Source organism: Nuphar pumila, chromosome 5 (genome assembly GCF_984573655.1).
Source record: "Nuphar pumila chromosome 5, dmNupPumi1.hap1.1, whole genome shotgun sequence".
In the NCBI taxonomy this organism is placed as follows: Eukaryota; Viridiplantae; Streptophyta; class Magnoliopsida; order Nymphaeales; family Nymphaeaceae; genus Nuphar; species Nuphar pumila.
In genome coordinates this window covers 106,336,404-106,362,045 of record NC_143253.1, presented here as the reverse complement: position 1 = coordinate 106,362,045, position 25,642 = coordinate 106,336,404, and the positions used below count along the sequence as shown (strand labels likewise).

General features: G+C 35.8%; 1 protein-coding gene across 1 annotated transcript in view; it reads right to left on the bottom strand.

The window, feature by feature from the left end:
* Positions 1 to 25,642, bottom strand: part of LOC149838019 (transcription factor TGA6-like) — a 54,111-nt gene that overhangs the window by 13,719 nt on the left and 14,750 nt on the right. Inside the window, exons 2-9 of the mRNA XM_090008168.1 lie at positions 5,884 to 5,984; positions 5,481 to 5,554; positions 5,139 to 5,363; positions 4,340 to 4,396; positions 4,118 to 4,177; positions 2,956 to 3,033; positions 2,818 to 2,860; positions 714 to 985 (exon numbers count right to left, since the gene is read on the bottom strand). Coding sequence (XP_089864294.1) covers positions 714 to 985; positions 2,818 to 2,860; positions 2,956 to 3,033; positions 4,118 to 4,177; positions 4,340 to 4,396; positions 5,139 to 5,363; positions 5,481 to 5,554; positions 5,884 to 5,984 — 910 coding nt within the window. The remainder of the gene's footprint in view (positions 1 to 713; positions 986 to 2,817; positions 2,861 to 2,955; positions 3,034 to 4,117; positions 4,178 to 4,339; positions 4,397 to 5,138; positions 5,364 to 5,480; positions 5,555 to 5,883; positions 5,985 to 25,642) is intronic.

Here is a 25,642-nt window from a genome sequence, read left to right as displayed (position 1 = left end):
CAATGAATATAACTAAAATTTCTCCAGTTTGTTGTTTAATCACTATCATATTCATTAGGACTTATTCAGCAAGCAATGCCCCTATGGTGCGTTTGCGATTGGTTTCATCCATATTCCACATATTTTTGGTGGATCTAAAGCCTGATCACCTCTTAATCCGGCTTAAATCCAAGTTTTTTTTTCTTTAAGTCCATGGATTTGAGAACCCCAAATCTATGAAATCCTATTGATATCAGATACTTAAGGGACAAATAAGCATCTATCTCATTGGCTATAACATTTTACTATTAATTGTCTGAGTAGAATATATTCCATAATAGGTTTACCATATTTATACAAGCCAACTCTTTTAGCTTATATGGACTAGCGCCAAGCTAGCCATAGGAAAGGCCAAGTAAAGTGACTGCATGAAGGACATGCTTGGAGTTGGACCTATAAAGGTCATATTTCTAACGTGAAATTATGGTATTGATGTAGTTTGGTGTATATGTTACATGAGTGTATTATCACTTCAATGTGTTAGGTTTGAGAATGAAAGCAGACTTATTGATTGGTACATGTTTGAAGTTTCCTTTAGTAATCTCCAAAATCACTTCAAACAAAAAGATACATCAATTACAACCTAGGGGCATATTAGTCATTGTGGGCACGTGGAAAAGGACAGATTAGTCCTTTTTGAATTGGTAGGGGTATAACAGGTCCATCTCTCTTACCTTGAGGAGTTCAGACGGCCGGAATCCGCCCATCCAAAGGAAGCATCGCTCAGCTGGAGTCTTCCACGTGCCGGAGAAGAGATGGAAGACATCCGACTTGGCGGCGACACTTTTGAGTTGGAAGATCTCGTCGTAGTGGGCAAGGCAGCCATCGACGATCACACGGAGCTCGCCGTCGGGCAGATGGGCATGGAGCCCAGCCCGGAGCTCGGACATGTGCCTCTGATCTTCTTCCAGCCATCTTGCATGTTCCATGTCAAAGAGTGCAGCACCTGAATCCCCCCACCACCACCAAAAAAAAAATTAATTGCCTTTAGGTCCCTCCATTTTCTAAAATGACCTATACATCCCTAATTAGCAACTTAAATGACCAATAAATCTCTGGTAGCTTCTAACATAGAGGCTTGATATCATTATAAAAAATGCCCTACAAGCCCCTGATGAAGTGAAGCCCAAGGTGAATCTCACAGTGGAAAGCATATTGCAAGTTGAAATTTCTAATTAATATTTAAAAATATATAACTAACAAACATTCCTTTCTTTCTTCCAAAATGAATCATATTGTTTAGCAATTTACAAAAAAAAAAAAAATCAATGTCAAAAAGCCACAAGCGAGTGAAAGCCCTATAAAGAGCAAGTGGTTTCCCTTCACATATATGTGTACCATGCCTTAGCGAAAAAAAAGACAGTCGAGTGCCCCTAATTACTTTAGACATATCATGAATTTTGAAACATGAACAAGCAGCCCCTTCATTATTATAGAAAATGACCTCTATAATCATGATTCCACATTTTCCACCAAGATTGAATTGAAAGGAGTCACTTGGTAGAAAAGGTGAAAAGATCAGGTGCAATATGATTGCACAAATATTTGTGTATTAAGCACCTGATCACCGTCCATCTTGGGGACAGGGCCTGTCAGTTGTGGGGCCCAAGGCCTGATAGAGGGCGATCAGGTGCTTAATGCAAAATTTTGTGCTATGTGATTGCACCCGGAGTCGAAGAGACAGTTGTCAAGGGCTTATTGTGAATCAAAACAAGACACAAAGTCCATATATGCTAATCTTGACCCAGGCATGTCGAGAGTTGCAGAAATTTGTAGTCGACTTGCCACTGTCAAGACTACTGTTTGTTGACACTTTTATTTTGTCCTTGATGTGAACTATTTTCTCACAAATGTTATGAAGGCAAAGTTTTTTATTTTTTGCCAACTATCTGGACTTAGGTTTGCAGCAACCCCAAGTTAAAGTAATGGGCCTGTTCCAAGAGGAGAAAAAGTTGATCACATTTTGATATTCAAAGGTTAGCTGGATGTGTTTTTTGGGGAAAGCCAAAGAACAGGTGTTTCTCCAAGAATTTTTCTTTATATAAGCAGTAGAAAATGCAACCACCTTTTGGAAAAATCATCCTGACTTGAAAATTATAAAAAGCAATCCGGATAATTAATTAGGCTTCAGGTTTTAGCCTAATGCTTCTCCAGTATTGCTGGTCTCAACTCATGATCCACTTTGTACTCGCTTTTGTTTGCCCTTCTCATTTTGCTTTCTCTTTTTTTGCCTTTTGCTTTTTTTACCTTTTTCTGAAAAAATTACAGAAAGAAATTGACAGCCAATTCTAGATGATATAGGCATGGATTGAAAAGTACTACAGATTTGTTCTCTAGTCAATTTCTTCAAGTATTGAGTCGCTACAAATTTTCTCTTCTCCATTTATATCCAGTAACTTTTAATAACTCTACATATTGAAGATTTCACTAAAAAAATTAGCATAAAGTGGAATAATTCTTATCAACATCATTATTTTTTATTGATGAATGATGATGACAATAACTATTATGATTATTATATAGAAGGATTGACCTAAGTGAGATCCACGGTCTTTTTCATAAATTATAACATAGTAATCCCATGACAATAAAAAAATAATAAGGTTGAAGTTTGTTGGACACGTTACATGTTTGTCAAAGGGAAGGAGACCTTGGCAACAATTTCAAAAGGAGAGTGGTATCTCAAAATTGAGGAAGTTTTGGTATATAGTATATACTGCTATGCGTCTTATCAATAAAAAAAAAATACTGCTATGCAAGGTATAAAGAAAATTGCACCTGAGCTAAGGTTGGCGCCACCACCTCCTGCTATGAGAAGACCCTAGAAACATTTCATTATCATAATCTATGAGAGAAATTAAACCAAGAAGAAAGAAATAACAAAAAGGTAAAAAAATGCAATGTTTAGCTTGAAACCTGTGATCTTGTTCTCTGGAGGTCTTGCTCTAGCTGGTTGAGCTTGACCCTGCTGTTCTCTAATTGTTGTACATAAGCCTTCAATACAAAAAAGGAACCCAAAATATTAAAAAAGAAAAACATACTGTGTCCATGATCAGATCACATATGATCTCAGTGAAACCCATTTGTTAAATTTATTACTTAACATGCTAGTGGGTATTAAATATTTCAATGAACAGATTAAATTATTTCAATCCCATTGACATAATAAAACCAACAAGGCTAACTTTCCATTTAGCAACATCTCTCTCTCTCTCTCTCTCTCTATATATATATATATATATATATATATATATATATATATATAAGGTAATACAAACATGCTAAATGAAATATATTAATTAGTTTTTTCAGGTTTTTTCATTTTATTTTAAAATTCTGACCGTACAGATGTGATCTATATATGTACTTGATTTTATATAAATCATCTCTTGAAGTGTTCGATTGTAACACGTCCAAAATACGTGTAAAATTGTTAAGCTTCAAATATCATTTTTTCATCCAAAACACATGATCCAAGTGTGGATTTAAATCAACCATGACATATTTACGGGGTCGGAACTGCAAAAAAAAAACAATGGCAAAACCGAAAAACCCATTTAACATGTTCCATTTAGCATAGGTCCGGCTGTGTATATATATATATGCCCTTTTTCGTTAGGTCTCGTTAGCCTCCTTTAAAAATCATAGTTTGAAGTATTTTTTCTCACATCTAACACCATAGATGTAATTTATAGGTTTTGTTTAATAGAAACCAACTTTTGGATTGCCAGAATCTGACTTGTATATAGGTTTTTTTTGTGATCCAAAATCAATGGCTATGAAAGTATCTGTTTTTTTTTTTGCTAAAAAACATATTTTTTTATCGAAAAAACATGATTCAAGAGTCGATTCTCACTAAATCGAGCATGCTAAATACATCTAACGGTTCAGATCTATCATAAACCACTTAAAGCCTATGAGGCAGAACGGATTTCATGAAGAAATAGGGCCTAATATGTTCAGTTCTCTCTTTATATATATATATATATATATATTTTGAAGAGTTTAAAAAAAATTGTTAGGGTGTTTGGCCTTTTCTACACTAATCAATCCATGCCTGAAAAACATAAAAGCCCACCTTCTTTCTCAGTCGGCTCTTTCTTGCCGCCTCCCTATTTTGAGCCAACCGTCTCAAAGTCTGAAGACAAACCAGTCAAAAGTTGCAGTTCGTATTGGAACCCGAGATCACGAGTTTCAAGAAATAATAATCATAGAAACCAACAAACAGACGGATAAAAACTTAAATAATAAGCAAATGAGGAAAAAGAAAAGAAAAACGTTTGCATATCATTATGACCACCTTGGCATCCAAAGTTTTGGATCCATCTTTCACTGAACTTGAGGCGGCAACCTTCTTCTGTAAAATAAAATAAACAATAAGAGAAACAAATTTATCCAGATAAGTACAAAGATAAAAGTTAATGCTTTGAAGAATACGTTACTGGATATGAGTTTCAGGTTATTGAGTTTTGAGATTTTGGTAATAAACTAAGATTTTGGTAATAAACTAATAATAGAACTACCAAAAGCCAAAGGCAGATTATGCTGAGGGTTTTACTTTTACCATTATCTAGTGAAGAAGGCTTAGGGGTAGTGGAGAATAGGTAAGGCAGCATTGAGGGCTAAAAAAGGTAATATCATAGTTTTATAATGGTGGTGATGGTGATGATGATTCACCACCTTCATATAATATTATTAAAAATATGAAAAAAATATTAATAATAAGACAATATTATTGAGAAAATGGTGCTATCTTATATTTTCTTTAAAACCTTTAGGCCTTGTGATTTGGGTGATCAAGATAACAAAAGAAACAACAAGAATATAATAGTAACATTTTTTTCTCAAAAAAAAAACAAGAATATAATAGTAACAAAAGCCAAAGGATGTTGATTTGTAAAATTATTTTATCAAATAAGAAAACAAAAAGGTTTGGTGAAACTTGGATGGATGATGGTGTATTGGTTATGCTGTCTACAACAGTAACCATAATAGTAATAAAAACAGGAGTAAAAGGGAGAGTGGATTTGTTAAGAATGCATGTTTTTTAGCTGAAACAGAAAAGAAACAAATCTTCAAAAGGAAGAAAGCAAAAGAACCTTGTCTAGAGAGTTGAATTGATTGTTGGGAGCTGTTGGTGTGGATGATGGGGTCCTTGAAGAATCAGGAGCCATCTCTCCTTGGGGGTTCTGCTGGTGCTCAGAGTGGTCCGACGCTTTTGTACTGATTGGAGACTGTTGTTCAAGCTGTGCATCTGTTGCTTTGCAGGAAGCCGTATTCTGAGCAGAACCAGAATCAGTACTCTCTGCTGACTGGGAATTGGTCTGCCAAATATTCCAAACTCCCTTTGATCACAATATTCACACTCTCAAAATGGAATCTCCCATACATGTTGCTAAGAAAATCAAGATAAGAAAGAAATTTAGGGAACTACTACTAACCTTCGGTAGTGGTTGAAATCTCATAGGCCATGAGGGAAAGATCTCCAAAGTTGGAGGTCTAACACCTAAAAATACTGCAAAAAAGAAATGACCCAGTTCTCCAATAAAAAATAATGAGAATTGATTAAAAAAGGGAATGAAACAAGTGAAAAACAAGGTGGGTATTAGATAATTTGTGAGAGCCTCAAAAGAGAGTGAGAGAGGCTGGTATTTCTTTCCATGTTTGTTGTATCATGCCATTCAAGTTCTCTGACTTGGAATGATTACCATGACCAAACAGGAATGATGCCCTTTGCGCCATTTTCAAACTTGTTACAGGTCTCTCTCTCTCTCAGCAGGCAGTTACAGGAAACGTCATCAGAGGATGAAAAAGGAGAAAAGAGGAGAAGGATTAAACACCCACGCTTTCTGTCTACATCATCTCCTGTCCCTGCTCCATGAAAAATCTTGGGCATGAGAGCCTGCTCCAGCTCCCCAAAATCATAAGCGGATCCATGTTGATCACTATCACAAGCAACCAGAGCAACAATAGAAAAGAAGCATGAGCAAAATATTATGCAAAAGAAAAATACAAAGGAAAAACCCAAACCCATATTAGTATCAAAGAAGAGAGAGAGAGAGAGAGAGAGAGAGAGAGAGAGAGAGAGAGAGAGAGAGAGAGAGAGAGAGAGAGAGAGAGAGAGAGAACTATGCATGCCAAAAGAGGAGAAAATTTAAAATTGGATTCTTTAAGCAAATTTTTTTGGCTAAAGAAATACCATGCAGAATTCATAGGTTGAATTGGCAATCTACATAATCCCATAAAAATCCATGAAAAGGAATAACGATAGAGGATAGCTTTTAACAAGAAGGAAGAAGAAGAAAAAATTGCTGAACAAGCAGTACATGAAGTTTGGTTGGGGAGGAGTGATCCCATGAAGGACTTCATACACCATATGCTGATTTGAAGGCTCTGCCTCTGAAAAAACAGGCTGGGCAACTCTGTTACTCGCCATGCAATGACTACAATCTCTTCATCTCTTATCTTTGGGATCTCTCTCTCTCTTTCAAATCCTTAAATCCTCAAGTGATATCACCCCAATGAAACTTCTCTGTTTCTTGACCTCATCAAACTGTTCAAAGAAGAAAAAACTAGACCACCTTACGATGATGATGGTGACGATGGTGTCTCCTTTTCTCCTATTGATTTTTGTGCCTTGGCTTCTCTCCTATGCCAGGGATGGGACTCTTCTGCAAAAAACTGATTATTCTGTTGGGCTTTTAACCTCATGCCATAATGTCACCCCCTGACATTCACCTTTTGTCAAACAGAAACGGATCATATCCGTAGGTTCCAGCAGACTTTGTCTCAATCCTCAAGAGAGAGAGAGAGAGGGAGAGGAGAGGAGGGAGGGGGGTTAAGGTGGGGCCCACACCAGAACTAATAATAAAGGGGTGGGACCCTTCTCAGTCAGCCACTAACATAACTGACTCCTACTCCACTCCTTAACCGTTTGTATCCTCCCATTGGTGATTTCTTCGGAGGCTCACACAGGCAGAGGTATACAATACAAAAGCCATCAATCAATGTAAGATAAGCTGATTTTGCAGAGTAAATTAAGTATTGAGGGGTTCTTTGTCACGTTGGTCCAATCCCTTGTTGTGCCTTTGGATGAGTTTTACCAGACAACTCATGGGCTTCATTTAACAAATGCACACATCTTTCAACCAAAACTTTAGAAAATGCCCCACAAACAAACCCACTTAATATTTTTAATCTCCTCCTGAAATGGATATGTTTGGTATTATCTCATGGTTGATAAGTCTCCATCTATGTGCTTGCCAATACCTAAAACTAAAACAAGAGGGCAGAACAAGATTCCCTTCTGTTAATGGAAAATTTTCATCTAGGGTTTGAAACTCTTGCAGATCCCCATGGGATGTTCCTCTTGGGCTTTTTAAAGGTTTTTTTTTTTTCCTTTGTATGTTGGTGTGAGCTATATGTCATAGGGACACTCCAATTATTAGCGTGTCCATGGTGACATAATCTGACACGATGACAATATTCCAACATGCATGAACACTGTTTTAATATTTTAATAGTTTTAAATAATTTAAAATTATATTTAATAAGAATTCTTTGTTATGTAATAAAATATCAAAAATAGTTTTTATTGATTAAAATTTTAAAACCATGTCTTCACATACTACACAGCAAAGAGGTTTGCTGTAGTGGGATGGGGCCTAGGCCGCTAGGCATGGGGTCTAGGTTCAAATCTCATGGGTGTCACCCTTTACGCAAGCCGAAGCTTAGCGACTTCCTGGGGACAAGCTCACAGAGTTTTAAGTTGTTAGGACAGTGATTGTAAGTACAGCGCAGCTAGGTCTCTGATCCTGGGGGTGGTTTCTCAGTGTAAATATAAAAAAAAAATTGTCTTCACATCCTACATTTGAATAAAAAAATGGCTAATTCGATTGTGAGCTCGTGTTACGCGGCATTGTACCTGTGTCTTTGTGACATAGGGTGTGGCAATAAAAAATCTCAAAGATTGAAATGCTACAACATTTTCTTACCTAAGACCTTTTAGCTTTAGGCCTACTTATACCAACTTTTAGGCTCAACTGTACCATTGTTATATTCTTCATCCACTGTGTAAGTTTCATGCCAATATTTTAATGTCAACCAATAACTTATTTAGGTAGCACGCCCCTCTTACCCAGTTGAATGATAGCAGTTTTCTTGCAATAAACAAATGCATTTGAAAATACAACATGTATGTTCAGTGTACCTAAGATTCATTACAAAGGGAAGAAAATTTGAGGTTTTAAAAGTTTGGTGATGGTAACGATGAATATCTCTTTTGTCTGTAAACCGTGCTCACAGATTGGCCTGCATAAGATCTTGTGTTGTCTATTAACAACAATGTCCTTAGACTCTCTTTTGCCATTAAATTTATGCTTAGGCATGTCCCCATGACAATTGGCCATGATGCAATGCCACATGATCTCTAGGGACATGACCTTTCATGAAGATTTCTGCAAAGAACCAGACACCCACTCGCAGAGGGGCCCCCACTTTGCTGGTTTTTATTTTTTCACCCTTTCTAAAAATTGAAAAAAAAACAAAATTCAATGCTCTTTTGGATGAATTTCACAACAACAAAAAAAGTTTGCTTTTGAATCACAAAATCCAAAAAATACGCAATTTTTTTTTTTAGTCTTTGTTTGAGAGCCATCAGTAGGGGGGGGGGGGGGGGGGGGGGCTGTGATTCATGGAATCCCCAATGTCCACCACCATTTGAAAGCTTGGATATGGAAAATCCCAGGAGACGAGATGGCCTTCGGTTGATAAAACCCTTGAGGTGCCCCCTTCCCACAGGAGAGAACACTCAGTTTCTACCTTGTGGCATGGGACGCCACCCGTGGGTTTCGAACTTGTGACTTCCTGTAAACTTGGTGACATTCACAAGTCGGCCCTACCAGCAGCACCAAAATCTCTCGTCTCCTGAATCCAGCTACAACCACATACAGGTAGTAGTTTGCCAACTCCAATGTTAGACTCCTTTCTCAATGCATTTCCCAACACCCTCGCACTCTGCTAGTAGCCATTTGGGGGAGCCCATAGTTGGCAAGGAGATGCCAACTCCAGTCGGTCACCAAATACGAACTCCTAAAAAAAGATGGGATTTGTCAATTCCCAAGTCTTACCGGCTCTCAAACAGAGCCCTAATTCTTTTCTACTGAACCACTTACATTTGTAGCGATGTGCCCTTTTTTCCATTAAAACCTTTCAACATGGTATAGTTTCTTAGGCTTTTGAGTATCTCGATTAGGTATATTAGTTGGCCTACTTTCCTTTGTGAAGGGTTCCTATACTCCCTTTATAACCTTTGTGGTTTTGACTTTGATAATAAACATGAAAAAAGTATGGAACTGCTTTAAAAGTATATGAAACACAGAATTGTGGCTAAAATGTAAAAGACAACCAAGGGTACAAGAAAAAAAGCAAAGGCACGTATATAAAAGGATGATTTCTCGCTCTCACGTATATATATATATATATATATATATATATATATATATATATATATATATATATATATATATATATAGTGGTAGACATTGTGCTATAGGTCCCAATTCCGTTATCATTTCAGAAATAACCCGTGTGTCCCTCTTGTGGCCTTAGTGATGATTTAAAGCACCGCTAAATGTCCCAGTGAAACTGGGTCCTTTAGTGGCACTTAAAAAACGTAGCTAAAGGCTCAAAGCACATTTTTAGCATTTTTTTTACAGTTTTGCACGCTTGTCGTCCATCACGCACCACGATGGATGGCGAGTGTGACTCCACTGGTAGTTGTGCACCTATGGGTTGCACAACTACCATTTTATATATATATATATATATATATATATATATATATATATATATCAAAAAATGACCGTAGTGTGAGACAAAAATGACATGTTTTAAAAAATGCATGGCTAAATTGGGTAGGTGTGGTTTGAGTCTGGTAAGTATTTTTGGTGTAGTTTCAGTCCAAAAATGAGAGAATCTGATTCAGAGGTTCTAGGAACACATAGGGATGTGTGTGAAAGTCTAGGATAAGTCCTAAACTCAAGAAAAGGTTGTTGGTGATCATGATTTATCGGTTAAATGAATTTGAGTGTTTTAGGACCTAGAAAGCTAACACAAACTAATCTAAGGCTAAGAAAGGTTGGTAGAGGTACTTGTGAGGTCTGGAGCATGTTGGGATGAGGTTCCCCACGTTCGAGAACACATACACATGATCTGTAATGTAAAGATGCTACTCGGCTCGTTGAAAGAGCAAAATGCACAGTATGAGCATTAGGGAAGCTCGCGCTTCAAAAAAGTCCAACCCTCGTAGATCTGATATGCAGAGAGGTCCAAGGAGGATCGGAGGTCATAATAGAGGAGAGATAGTAGAGAGAAAAGATAGAGATAAACGTTAGATAGAGAAAGAGAGAGGGGATGACTAAAGAAAGACGTGAGAACTTTTAATCTTATTCAATATTGAAAATATCTCGTCAAAACTTTCTTATATAGCGAGAGTTGGGGTTGAGTCTTAATTAACCCACACTTTATCTAATTAAGAAAAATCAATAACTCATCTAAGTTAAGACTTTGAACTCTACACTAATTAAGGGCTCTTAATTAAAAGCAACTAATGAACTTCTAGAAGGGGGAGACGTCCCCTAGGACTCTCTGAATTCATGCCCCCCTCATGTGTGGCCCCTCTTCTGATTAGCTTGCCTCTAGATGATGCCATGTGTCCTGCTTCTCCTCTTCTTGTCTGAAAATATGAACAATTAACCATTTTCTTAATTGGAGAAGGCATATCAATTGTCACTTCATCAACCTGGGACCTACACACTACTGGTTGACCCTTCTAGGGTTCTAGAGGTGGTGTTTGGATCCCGAGCACTGGATATGGATCTATGATCATTTTTTGGACATACTTGTAATATTCATATATTAAGTAAACAAACATGTACAAAATGAGTTAACATACATGTATAAAAATAATTACCAGTTTGATTGCTTAAGAATTTCTTGCACAACAGTGACCTACAATTTTGCATAAATATCATAACTAACCAATCAATATTGAAAAAAAAATAAACATGCAACCCAACATTAAATCTAATGAGTACTTGAACAAAAAAAGTATAATATTGAAAAATATTATGTAAACTACAAATAGGCATATCATAGACTACTTTATAAATGCATCAAATACTCACAATTACTTTCTAATTGTGTTTTCTTCTGTTGTGATCAAGCCCAAGATATACATTGCACTTGTATGACACCACCTCTTTATGTTTCATTATTTGTCTCTTCGCTTTAGGTCATCCTGCTTTCTTAATTGGTGTTGGTGGTAAAACGAGAATAAGAGTCGGAGGAGGGACGTGTGAAATATTATCAGCCATCGAATGCAATATATAAGTATCATATGCAGCTCGATACAATTCAACTATATAAAACTTATCGCAGTAATCACCTAGATTATTATCCTCATACACAATGCATGTGATGACATACGCACAAGTAATCATGCTAACTTGCCACTCTTCACAAGAGTATTTCATACTTTTAAGATTAACATAATAGTCATATTTTCGCTCACGAGTTTCGTAACAATGGTGGAGGCAATGCACTTCTAGTGCGCGTAGCTTTTATGCTTCTATTTGATGTTCTTCAATCTTTATAATTACCTCAGGAACCACAATGCTAATCATTTTCTCCAGTTTAGTCATTCTATTATTGTAAAGTTTTATCAACATTAGATGAAGCTTCTCAATAAGTGAGATTAAGGACTTGTCACGTATGGAGAGAATTCATGAATTAAAGCACTCCGCTATATTAGAGGTTAAACGCCCATACATTATTTTATTCGTATACATCACTTTCGACTATGTCGTGTACACTGCTTCAGACTGCCACTTGATGTTTAACTATACATCCTTTAACTTTTTGTTTAACTTCGCAAACATTGTCAATTCATGTAGTTTTGCTAACAACTATATAAATGTTGCATCTATATAACATTGATTGTACATCATCATCGTCTAAAAGATGTATCCATTTATCTTTATCATATAATTTTGGAGTGTACTTATACTAAAGGACCATTAACTCTTCTATATATCCAGTTTTATGAGACATTAATACTATAAATTCTTTATAGCGACTATTTTTAGAGGCTATTATAGATCTCCAAAGGAGTTGCTCAATGCTACAGTAATTTACAAATACTATTTTAGCATTCATAATAACTATCTACACCAACCACACATTATATCACTCAATTAACAACTCTAACCAAAAACCTACAATAAACCACAATACCTCCACAACCAACAACCACATCTAATTAATTGGATATACCTTAGCTTTAATCAAACAAAGATAAATATTGACAAAACCATTGAATATTGACAAACCTTAAATAATAAATGAGAAAAAAAAGATACTGCAACCTTAATAGTTAATCTGAGAAGTAGAAGAGAAGGATACCACAAACTTGCACGAGGTGGAGCAAACAACTTTCTTGCGAATCACCAAAGGGTTGGGATTCTAGAGGGAGGAGGAGTAGGATTGGGGTTACCGCTCTTTTTAGATACAAATGAGAAAAAGAAAAAAAAAACGTAAACGCATATTTATATGTGACAAAATTTTGCAAGAAAAAAATTACAATATAGGTGCGATGCAAATAAGAAATTTTGCCATATCGAATTTTTTAATTTTTTTTAAATTTCACAATACTTCATGTGATACTCGTCCGTAATTTCGCAATTATTGAACTTCTGTAAATTTTATGATTTTCGCAAGTGATCACGCAAAACTCGTTAGAAATTTCGCAAATTGTTTAGAATTTCACAATGTTTTTTGGAAAATCGCAACCTCATATGTGATTTTGTTGATGAGTTCCATGGGTATATTATTTTAGTGTCATGACGTTCGAAAATAAAAAATTCACACTTGCGAGGGGTAAAAGCATCCAAAAAAATTTGAGAACCTGCCGAATTGTCTATTCGACGAATTTGGTACATCGTGGGGCATGTTTTTAAAAACACATCATTTTTTTATCATACAATATGATCATTTCCTTCCCCTACCCTAAATTTGAATCCTTATGTGGACATCCCCTTCGGCAAGGTAAAGCAAGAGGCTCTCTGGGGTCAAGGTAAGGCACTCATGGAGTTTTAACATCACTGAGATAGCATCCGATGGTACAACAGGCTAAGATCAATATGACAAGTCTTTGATATAAAAAACACTCAACAAAAAAATTTCTCGGTGAGCAAGGGGAACTTAAAGGGTTTTACCAACATGAGGCCAGCCAATGTGTGATTGGTGATTGGGTTGGGTTTTTTTCCTTGTAAAAAAAGCTCAACAAAATGTGTCCCAACACATCACATCTCTCTCTCTCTCTCTCTCTCTCTCTCTCTCTGCTAGTGTATTTTTTCTGATAACCAAGCTATGGGAAAGTTCCTGGTAGGATATGAAACTTGAGACCCTTCAGTATGATAGTGCCACTCCGATTTTCTTGATTAAGCCTAAACCAACTCATCTTAATATAGTACCTTTTTTTATCTGCAATACACATCATAGCCACAGGTGTGTATGTATCTCAAACATATCAATAGATTCGGGTTTTAGGATAGTGAAAAATCAATGACCCACAATTCATGAAGATGTGCATGTGTTAAAGATGTGCCAAAACATTATGTTAGAGTAGACTTTAATGAAGAAAATAGCAAATAGAAAACGTCAATCATAATCCAAAGGTTAGTCTTTGTTCTTGCTTTCAGACATATATATGTAAATCATGTACCAACAGGGGCGATCTGCTCATCTAGCAGGAGCAGTTAGTGCACGTTACCTTGTGTTGGGACGTTGCAAGTTCGAATCCCTATGGTATATAACTGGTAGGGGTCTGTAACCCCAGCCTTCTCTATCAAAAAAAAAAAGATATGCAAATCATGTAGTTCAACACCACAAATCAAATTAAAATTATCAAAGTACCGACTTTTTGCTTTTTGGGTAAAGAAACCTAGTTACCCTAAAAACCAACTAGATGCTTTAAAAATACCATTATTTAGAGGATGTTTTGGTCATATCACATTGATACACGGTTTAAAGTTAGATAAACCCTACTATTCCCTTGGTAAACACCGTATAGCTATCTACTGCCTTGATGAACATAAATCCTATTACTAAACCCTTGAACTAACCGCTGTGGGATGTTTGCCATGGGCTGTTTACTACGCTTGTGTGAAAAACTTGTGTTGAATACGATATATAGTTGGTCAGGGTTGTCTCAGTGTAGTGTAAACCATTCTTTTTCCTTTACTGGTTCCACAACTTTTTTGGTCATATATGTTGCCTCTCTCTCTCTCTCTCTCTCTCTCTCTCTTGTTAGCTAAGTCGATCCACATCTTTTTCTTTTTTCTTTTTTTTGAACTGCTTTCTTCAAGCATCACTTCTATCTGAAGTTGCAACCTGACGCAATTGGAAAGGTGATCGGATTTCAACTACATGCATTAAAATAACCGAAAATGAAGATGATGCATTTTAAAAAAATGCTCCAAAATTTATCAAATCCACCAAATGTACAATTTCACAGTTTGCCACTTTTTTTTAAAGCTTTTATCCCTTGTAGCTGTAAATTTTTTATTTTCATGGGTCACTACGCTAAAAGTAGATAGAATCACGAAACTCGTCAACAACATTGCATCTGAGTTTGCAATATTCCAAAAAAAAAAAGTGAAATTTCAAAACACTTGTGAAAATTGTGATGAGTATCGCAAGGCATGTTGTGAAAATCTTTTTTCTTGCGAAATTCTATTATATATAAATGACGCTTTGTTTCTTAACCCCTTATTTGCAGTCAGATGCCCTATTTTTGCAATATAAGTTTTTTTTTTGTTTCTAATCCTTTCAGCGATCTTTCAATGATATTCAGACTTTGCCAAAATCCCTCATCAATAGTTTTTCATCGGCAGTGGTTCATTAGCAGTGGTAAACCCCAAAAATATGAGCGCTACTTCATCGACAATGAGTTTTTTTGGTAAAAACATGGGCAACACTTTATTGATAGTGAATTTTTTTTATAAATGCATGGGAGACACTTCATTGACAGTGATTTTTTTTTGGTAAAAACATTGACAATGAAAAGATCGATGGTGAGTTTTTTTGATAAAAGCATCCGTGGTGAAAAGATCGGCGACACTTCATCAACGGTGATTTTTTTTTATAAAAGCATCGATGATGAGATTTTATGGTATATATGGGTGGGATAAGAAACCAAAAGTCCATGAGTTGTTCATAAGTGCGGCATTCTCATAATAGAGAACATGATGAATGATGATGCAGAAGGCATCCGTTCTAACGAACTGTGATAGCCGAAAATATGTGTTGGATGATGATGATGATCTAGAGTCAATGTACTTTACAGTCAGTGTTCATTCGATCACATGGTATAAGCACCAGTGTTGTGAGAGCCGTACGCCTCAGAGGCGAAGCGCAGGCTCAACGCCTCGCTTCGCTTGCATTTACAACCTTGCTTGAGAGTCTCACGTTGTAAGAGTTGTACGCCTCAGTACCTGAGGCGTATGCCTCAGAGGCGAAGCGCAGGCTCAATGCCTCACTTCGCCTCATCGAATTTAACAACCTTGATAAGCACTACAAGAAAATGCTAATTAGCGTTGGACATTTGCGATGAAAATAATCCGTCGCAAAGTTGGGACAAATTAGCTAGAGAAAACTAGTCGTTCGTAAAATTGAATTTAGTTACAGAATTCATGATAAAAAAATTTTGTCGCACGATCCGTCGCTATTTAGTGACGAAAATAGCGACGAAAAAATTCTTTCACTAATCTGTCACAAATTAGCGACGGATTTCGCGACAAAATTTTTTTGTCTCTAATCCGTCGCTAATTTACGATATAAAAAAGCCCATTTAGGGCATGATCTCTCTCTCCCGCCCCTGCTTCTCCCTCCACTCGGTGAGTGAGAGGTGACGTCGCCATCGCCATCACCATCGCGGAAGGTGGCCGATCGGATCGTGAAGATCTTCGCAATCGATCCAGAGTCGCACGGTCACGAGGAGCTCAGCGCCTGCTCCACCGAGTGCGAGGTGCACGTCACCCATGAGTGGTTCGTCTCTCGCTCCCTGTCCCTCACTCTCTTGCTCCCCATCCCACTCGATCGTACATCCTCTCTCGCTCCCTCTCCCTCACTGTCTTGCGTCCTCTCTCTCTCTCTCTCTCTCTTGCGGTCTGTGCAGGAAGCATCATCTCAGGTATGTTCTTATGTTCATCTATTGTTACATATAGTTAGACCGTTTCTTGATTGTATTCCATAGAAAATAGTTTTGTTGTAATTTTGAACATTTTTTATGCAGAAATCAAGTGAATGATATCATATGTGCTGCATTTTTTGAGAGCCCACACAAAATTAACACCATTTGAGCGTATGTGGAGGCTTCAATGGGTGCAAAAATGTATACAAAAGTTTTTCCTCATAGTTGTTGATTGATAATGAATAGGGTTTGATGTTTGTATCCCGATGTGCTACATTTTTTTTAATAGAAAGCTGGGGTTAAGCAAACCCCTACCAGTTATAGAATCTTATACAACATTTGAAAAAATGGTTATGTCGTTTCACCAAATTTTTTTTTTTTTGTATTTACCTTTTTTCTCTGTTTCTTACTTTTTGGAATAGCCCTACATTGACTGATAATGTTGGCAACCGACTGAGCTTCATGGTAATTTCTCCACCTGTATGCAGCATATATCTTCTCGAGGTTCTGTGCTTTGCTTTTTCCTTGTGTGTGTGTGTGTGTATTTTTATAGTGGTTCACTATTTCATGGCTTTAGTAAACTCATATGGGTGTTTCACTACTAAGGGTGGGCCACTAGTCAAAACTCCTTTTAGATACTCAGGCTTGACTCAATAACAACTCAACTGGAGTCTTCTTATTTAGTAATTGAGCCGAGTTTTAACCCCTTTAGTTTTGACTTGCAAGCTCATGCCTGGCCTAGGTTTGTTAAGGACCCAGTAATGTATACTTGTTGAGCAGCCATTAGAAAAAGTAAAATCTATGTAGGGTTGTCTTTTGGTTGGGTCTCACACAATGATACCTGATAATTCCTCTGGAAAAAAAATTTAACCCAATAGCATTGGCAACCCACCAAGTGGGCCTAAATAGCTGATTGGGTTGGACTCTTGGTAATTGGTATTTGAGTGTTAAGCCGACTCATATCTGGTTTGGGGTTTATAAACCAGTCTGTGACCAGAGATCCCTCAAAGAGCTGGAAATTTTACAAGTAAATTATTAAAAACCTACTGAGCTGGATCAAGCTCGAGCATGGTGCAACCTACTGAGCCTGGAAATTTTAAATGCAACTCATGTACTGGGCCCACTGGCAACTGAAAGTGCAAATCCATTTACATACAACAATGCTTTTTAGGTCCATGTTCCTTCTCAATCTTCTTCTTGTGAGCAATTCTATAAAACATGAAAAATTTATATCTTTTTCAGGTGCTTTCATATGCATTTTTAGTTCATCAGTTGTTGATCATGTAAATGATCCTATGCTAAATATGATTGAGACAATTCTGTTTCCAGTCACAGCTTTTTCAGTGTTCATTTTTTAGGTTTAACTTATGTTTGGATTTTTCTAGTGACTCCTTATAGATTCACATGAATTCTTGAGAAGAAAATTTTAACTTCACATGAATTCTTCCATAGTCATCCGTAGAGAGCTCCAAAAAGTGCAGAATTTCATAGTCATTTGTTCTTTCGATGGTGTATAATGTTTTTTTTTGTAGGTAGAAGGTTTAGATTTGGTGCAATTGGAGATAAGGTCATTGTGGTCATGACAGGATTGAGCATGGTAATGTATTTTTCTGCAATTTGTATTTGAAAGGAAATATAAAATTCTACTGCTATGATACAAAATATGATACCATAGCTTTTCTTTTACAATTTAATGCAAGCATAACTACCCAACTGTTACTGAGTTTATTTAGAGTTGAAGGGTTTGTGCATTTTGGGATAGCAGGCAATGCAAATCCAAGCCTTCAAATAGGAGATGTAACCATTCCCGAGTCTTGGGCTCATACCGGTCTTTGGAATTGGTAGGTATGACTTTTTCCACTGAAAAATAATATATTCAGGGCAATATATATTTGTGTGAAAGAAAATTTATCATAAAGCTGATATTTTAACAATTTCCTAGAAGAAAAGTTTGATTTTCGCATCTAGCACAAAGCCACCCTGTTTTAATTTTGTGAATAGATGAAATTACTCTTTTTTTTTTCTTCAATTAGATTCAAAATATTTCAAACCTTAACGTGATTCATATCTTATTCAACAAGGCCTAAAGCGAGTTAAAAAAATTTAACCAACCAAATTTTCATTAACATGAATTCTTCCAATTACATGTTTATTATTATTTCAACAACATAAAGATTGAAATTATGTTGCAACTGAGCTTGTTACAAATCAAGCACTCTTTCCAGAAGACTCTGAACTTCAATAGCTATTGCACATGTTTAGTTTCTACTAGCTCACCCTTAACTTTATTAGTTTTTCCTTCTATAAGGACTGCATTGTTTCAAATGGTCAACTAGAAATTATTTCCTTTGGCTGTAGGTTGCTGGGAACTCCAAATGAAGAAGTGTGGCTTTGGTGTAAGTTCACTAAAAAACTGGCATGACTACCCACAATGGAAGCCAAAGAGTTTATTAACAACAGTTCTTGATCTTGACCCTGTTGGCTTGGATCTTCCTTGGGTATTATATGCCCCATTCCATTTTTGTTCTTTTAGATTGATAAGTTCATGTTAACTCCTTGACTTACATATGTGCTCTAACATCTAGAGAACATGTTGCAATATGATCCATCAAAAAGAATCTCTGTAAAGAAGGCAATGGATCACACTTACTTTGATGATTTGAACAAAACTCACCTTTGAGAAGTGGTTTTCTCATTGGCAGTGTGCAATGTTTTAATATTTGTGAATAGCAAACAGATCATGTTGGATACAGTTATGTAATTAACACGTTTGTCGGTTCTCTTTTCTAGTTATGTAATTAACATGTTTGTGAGATCAATTTTTATTTCAAACATTTTTTTTAAATTTTTTTTAAAATTTTGCGATGGATTAGCAACGGATATTATCCGTTGCTAATATTTGGTTTTGCGACGAAATGTAATCCATCGCTAAAATAGCGATGGACATGTATCTTCCACAAAACCAAATCCGTGCTTATTTAGCGACGAACTCGCGACGGATCATGGTCATCGCTAATCCATCGCAAAGTAGCAACAAATCAGTTCTATCGCTATTTAGCGACCAAGATTTTTTGATGGACGATATTCATCGCTAAACAGTTCAGCGATGGATGTCGTCTGTAGCTAATCCGCATTTTTCTTGTAGTGAAGTGGAATAGAAAAAATCATGAGAACAACACAGAATTTAGAATCAACGATGGTATATTTTGTTTTCTCTTTATCAAAGATGCGGTATAATTTGACATTACCTCTGCACATACTTTGTTTTATCTCCATCAAATAGACAATGAAAATTCTTGTGAAAGAATTGAATGAATGCAATGTATGAGCGGTTTTATTTTTTGAAAGAATGTAATGAATGAAAAATGTATGAGCGACTTCATTTTGTGAAAGAATGAAATAAATGCAATGTATGAGCGACTTCATTTTGTAAAAAAATAGAATGAATAAAATGTATGAGTAACTTCATTTTGTGAATTTGAATGAATGCAATGTATAAACGACTTTATTTTTTGAAAAAATGAAATGAATGCAATGTGTGCGGCTTTAATTTGTAAAATAATGGAATGAATGCAATGTATGAACGACTTTATTTTTTGAAAGAATAGAATGAATACAATGTATGAGCGACTTCATTTTGTTAAAGAATGAAACGAATGAAATGTATGATCAACTTCATTTTATGAAAGAATGAAATGTATGAACAATTTTATTTTGTAAAAGAATGAAATGAATGCAATGTATGAGTGACTTTATTTTGTGAAAGAATAAAATGAATGCAATATATTAGTGACTTCATTTTGTAAATTTTCTATTTATGCGATATTTTTGCTTTAAATTTTATTGTTGTAGAATGTATCTACATGTTTAACAATTTAGCAATACATACAAACAAAACTAAAATTTATAACTAAAATTTATTTACAAATATAATGGCAAAATTACAACAAAGTTTTTAAATACAACCATAAATAAACTTTATATATAAATGATATTCATGTTTTTATTCATTATGTCAAAATTACATCCACATAGGGCATCTGGATGCAAATAAGGAGTTGAGAAGCAAAAAACTTTAGGGTGACAAAAATAGGGCATTCGGATGCAAAAAAGGGGTTCAGAAACGAATCATTTATGTAGAACAAAAATTTGCAAGAAAAAATTGTAATACTCATACGATCCTTGTCACAATTTCGCAATATCGGGCTTTCACAAGTTTTTCATAATTTCGCAATACCGCATGCAATACTTTTTTAGAATTTTGCAAGATACAAACTTCCGCAATACTTAAAGGATTTTCGCAACATACCTTGTGATACTCATCACGAGTTTTGCAAGTATTTTAAAATTCCATAAATTTTTTTAGAATATCGCTACTTCAGGTATGATTTTGTTGACGAATTTCATGGGTCCATCTACTTTTAGCATTATGACCTGAGAAAATAAAAAATTTGCAGCGACCAGAGGTAAAAGCATGCAAAAAAAGTAAGAACTTGTGGAATTGTCTATTTGGTGGATTTGATAAACTGTGGAGCATTTTTGAAAAAGTTATTTTTTCTATGATCTTTTTCATTAAAATAATAGCAACCCAAAAAAGTTGAGACTTTGCAAGGTAAGCGCTTCAAATCCACTTATTAGAGATGCTCTATGACCTCATATTTCTGTATGACACAAGTGGCAATCAAGCAAATCACCACATTTCATACAATTTCTTTTGGTGCCACTAAATGTGTTTTGCATTCTTTTCCTCGGAATATAAGTTCATTCACATATCATGCTTGCTTCATCATTTCTAGAGTCAAAAGTTGGGCAAATATGATGGATTTGTTAGGATTAATTTTTATACGAGCCCAGTTGTCAACTCCCGCGGCAAAAACCTGACATCATACCAAAACTACAAACCCACATATTTGTACAGCACAAGTACCGTTGATGTCATGTGAAAGAAAATTCTACAAGCCAGTTATCAATTGGCTTTGTTCATCAAGTATTTGAACAGTTTGGGGGTAAACCATACGATAAGGACGCTCCGAACCTAATCACCTGAACCATGGTTTCCCCTTGATAAATATAACACCCCCCCCCCCAAAAAAAAAAAAAAAAAAATCATACCAAGTCTTCACTGGCATAATGATGGTACTTTTTCTTTCAACAGAGAAAGCTGGGGTTAGGCAGACCCCTACAAGTTATACAACCATACCATTTGGGGTTCGAACTTGCAACGTCCCAACACAATTGGTAGGATAGTGATGGTACCTTTAATAACTCAAATTCTGCAACAGCTAAACTTCCATATGATAGTGAACTTTTGCACACACACACACACACTATTTCAAATGAGATCCACCTTTTCAGAGATGACAGTTCAAGACCCATACATTTCGCTCAAATGAGATAGATGGATGCTTAGGTCAGACTATCATAACCGACGGGTCTTGAGTTTGAATCCCACAGGGGTTATCACCTAGCTTGGCCATAAAAACAGGCCCGTGCATTTTGAAAGAGTTAAAATAGCAGCATAACAGTTCTAAACTACAATTACCGAAGGCCTTTAAAAGTATATGTTTGTGGTCTGCTTCATTGTAATAAATAATTTCCCTAACGTTTACTCTCTTCCTCCACCTCCATTGCCTCTTTTTACCTTTCTTTCTTCCTTACCCACTGAAATAGGGTTGGACAATGGGCTTGACAGGGACATTTCACAATATTTCTCATTCACTTCCTTAAATGCATAGTTTTTATAAAAAAAATAATCTATAAACACAAAAGAGTAGATAAGATCCTAGATGGATCCATTTTTAGAATCACATAGTTCACCTGATTTCAATATATATATGAATAAAAACCTACCCAATGGAAAACCCTCCCAAACCTATCCAATGGACATTTTATTGGATTTTTTATATATTTTTCAAAATTCCAACCCTATAGATGTGTTATACGAATCAGTTCTTGGAGCATTTGATTTCGATGCATATATAGGTTTTTATAAGTTTTAAGAATCAACGGCATACAATTTTCATAAATTTTTGAGGCTTCAAATACCATTTTTTCTATCCAAAAATCTAAGTATCGATCTCTAGTAAATCAATCATGATAAACCCATCTGTAGGGTCAAAATTTTGAAAAAACACCAAAAAAAATTCCATTAGGTAGGTTTTAAACCATTATATATATATATGTATATATATATATATATGATCTATTCATTCAATATTTCCTTTTTTAAACGACATTATTACATTTATATCGTGTCAGAAATACCTCTAGAAATCATGCTTCAATCTCTTGGCACCTTGATACAAGATGATCCTTTGAATTCATTGAGATGCTTATTACACGAGCATCATAATTGGAATAACCGTAGTACTCCAAGAAATCTATTTTATTTTTTCAAAGGAAAATCAAAGATTATTCTTGTTCTTGTACCATTCTAATGCATATGAATGTGAACATATTAGTTTTACTTCATAAACAACTCTTATATATATATATATATATATATATATATATATATATATATATATATATATATATATATATATATATATATATATAAATTTTTTTTTAATTTACCCAAGACCCGTTGATTCAAGACGATGCCAGTCCAGGTAACACAGTTGACCCAAGATGGGATCTGAGTGATTACATGAGCAGGGGGCTCGTGTGGCTTTGATTTAACACATCACCTGGAACGTCATACTTGGCAAATTTACAACCATAACTGTAATGATCCGAATACCTCTGAACAATACACTAATTTTGAATTTTCATGATAGCTTACATCAGCGGCTTAGATAAGCTAGTTGCACCATTGACTCATAAACCATGGAAGATAAGCAGTCATTGTCAAAGAGAAAATGGAGGCCTAAAAGAACTTGAAAATCAAACATAAATGCTAACATTACTTGCTGTCCCCAAATAAACATCCAATATAGAAGAGGGGAATACATAAAGGTATGTGCTTGAAAGAAGATAAGCTGAAACATGCCAGGAACTATGTAACCCAGTCTAAATCTATTATGAAAATCACAAAGCAAATGTGCATCAAATAAACCCCAATAAGGAAACAAGAGTTCACTTTCCATCTTTCTTCCATTTATTGTCCGTTAGACGGCAGGAGACCAACTCTCAGACATAACAAAACCACTTCTTCCCAAAGCTAGGCAAAGTGCAAGTTTGGAATCACATATATATGTCACTCACCCTATCACCATGCTGTCATCTAGACAAGCTCAACTCAAGGCTCTGATGAATCCGACTCTGGTACTAGCACTAAGATACACTGATTTTGAGCTATAACACTCCCCTTGTTATGAAATTTGTCGTTTTTTCTGATAATAAAAATTCTGTCTATTGGCTAATAAATCAATGAATCACCCACTAGAAGATGCTCTAAGGTTGAAAGATTGAAAATGAAATAAAAACTCTGACCCAAGGCCAAACAATAAAATAATCAAGTCTTACACTTCTAAACATTGCACACCATTGATGCACAGTCTATTCTCCGGAAAAAAAACAGAACAATTAAATAAACCCCCACAAAAGCCTTCTTGTCCAAAGATATCACTCCCTCTCCCCTCCCCTCCTCCACAAGCCCATCTGAAGCCTTTTTCCTTCATTCAATAGGGTTAGTGGACTTGGACTCCTACGTATAGACTAACCAACAAAATGGTGCATGAATCATGTAGACTAATCGACAAAATCGTGTATGAATCCGATCAATATGGTAAACCAAAGAACTGGAGAAAAATCATCTGCTAGGTTTATCCTTGAGCATTCACAAACTGCACCCACAATTTTATATTAACCAGTAAACCACGAACAGTAACTACATATTTGGTCAATAATCAATATGCTGTTTTCAGCAGACCATGGTATTACAACATGCATTTCACACCTAGAACTCCACACAATTAAAATGTGAGGTCATATATTCTCTTTATAGAAAACAAGCAATCATTTTCGTATGATGCTTCAATCATTATTAACCTTTTTTTTGGGGGTTCTGGCTTCCATGTTTTAGCACCTTTTTATATGGCCATTTTTGTCATAGGACAATCACGAGCACGTTGAATATGCATATGCATTTAAAAAGAAGAATTCTCAGTGCTGTGATTACATGAATGTCTAGGTAAGCTATTAGTGACCGAATATCACCAATATGGTAAGACTAGCAGCAAAAACTATGGAGACCCAATGCTACAGATGGCACTAAATTAAAACTAAACCAGACATGAAAAACATGATTCAATACTTGGGTTGGAACCTTTACTGACTGGGGCTTGACATGCGGGTACATGGTGTTGATCAAATGTGGTGTTTGGGATGGAGTTGCCAAAAACACTTTCTTGTGAATGGCATTGAAATGTAGTGTTGAGGTTATCAATGTCATCCTCAATGCGATGTTTTAACAAAACCACTTATCCCAAACAATAGATGATGTTAGCGAACAAGGTTGGGGAAAACACAACGCATCTCCAATTCAAGGGTTTCAAACTAAGACTAAAATGTAGTTACGGTAATGACAAAACTTCTATGGGAAAAAGTAGATGCCCTTTCCCGTAGGAATTAGGGAAATTTCATTATCATGGCTTGCACAGTGAAGGAATTTTATAAAATAGAAAAAAAAGGTGTGGATGATAATGCAAGATGGCAAAATAAAGGCGAGTGGTCTAATGGAGAAAAATTCAAGTGAATTGGCTGAAGCTTATTGGGAAATTAATGACCTTTTGAAAAGGATGCACTAACTTGTGATGATCGAGTTATTTGACATGGTACTTAAAAATATGAGAGAGAGAGAGAGGTCCTTTTTACTTTTTATCATAATGCACTGCATGCACAAAAAGTGTATAAAAATCAGAACCCGTTTGGAACATGACTAGATCCTTTCCAAGCATTATTCTCTCTATTATTTGCACTATAACAAAACCTCACTTGGTTCATATCATGTAAAGAAGATGCTCCCAATCAAGCAAGCAAATGGACAAAAAAATATTCAGAGATACAAGATTCCCATGCCATTTTTTATCTTTCCTTGCATTTTTATGGATTTTAAGGCCGGGCAAATAATGTAGGATTTTATGCTCTTTCACTTTAATCTTTAGTGGACGTGTCACGAGAGCGTCCAGCCATTCATTCCACCTGTTTGGTAATACCTTTTTTGGATGAAGGGAAAATTTTGGGGTAGTTTGCACAATGAAAAATGATTGAACTGTCCTTGTAAAATGACGTATTTTTTGGAAATGACTCACAATTTGCCAAAATCCTACCCATGTCCAAAAATCTGATTCCTGACTTTTTTAGAACATTTTTGCCTTTTGTGAACCTTCTCTATCGTTCACACGTGAA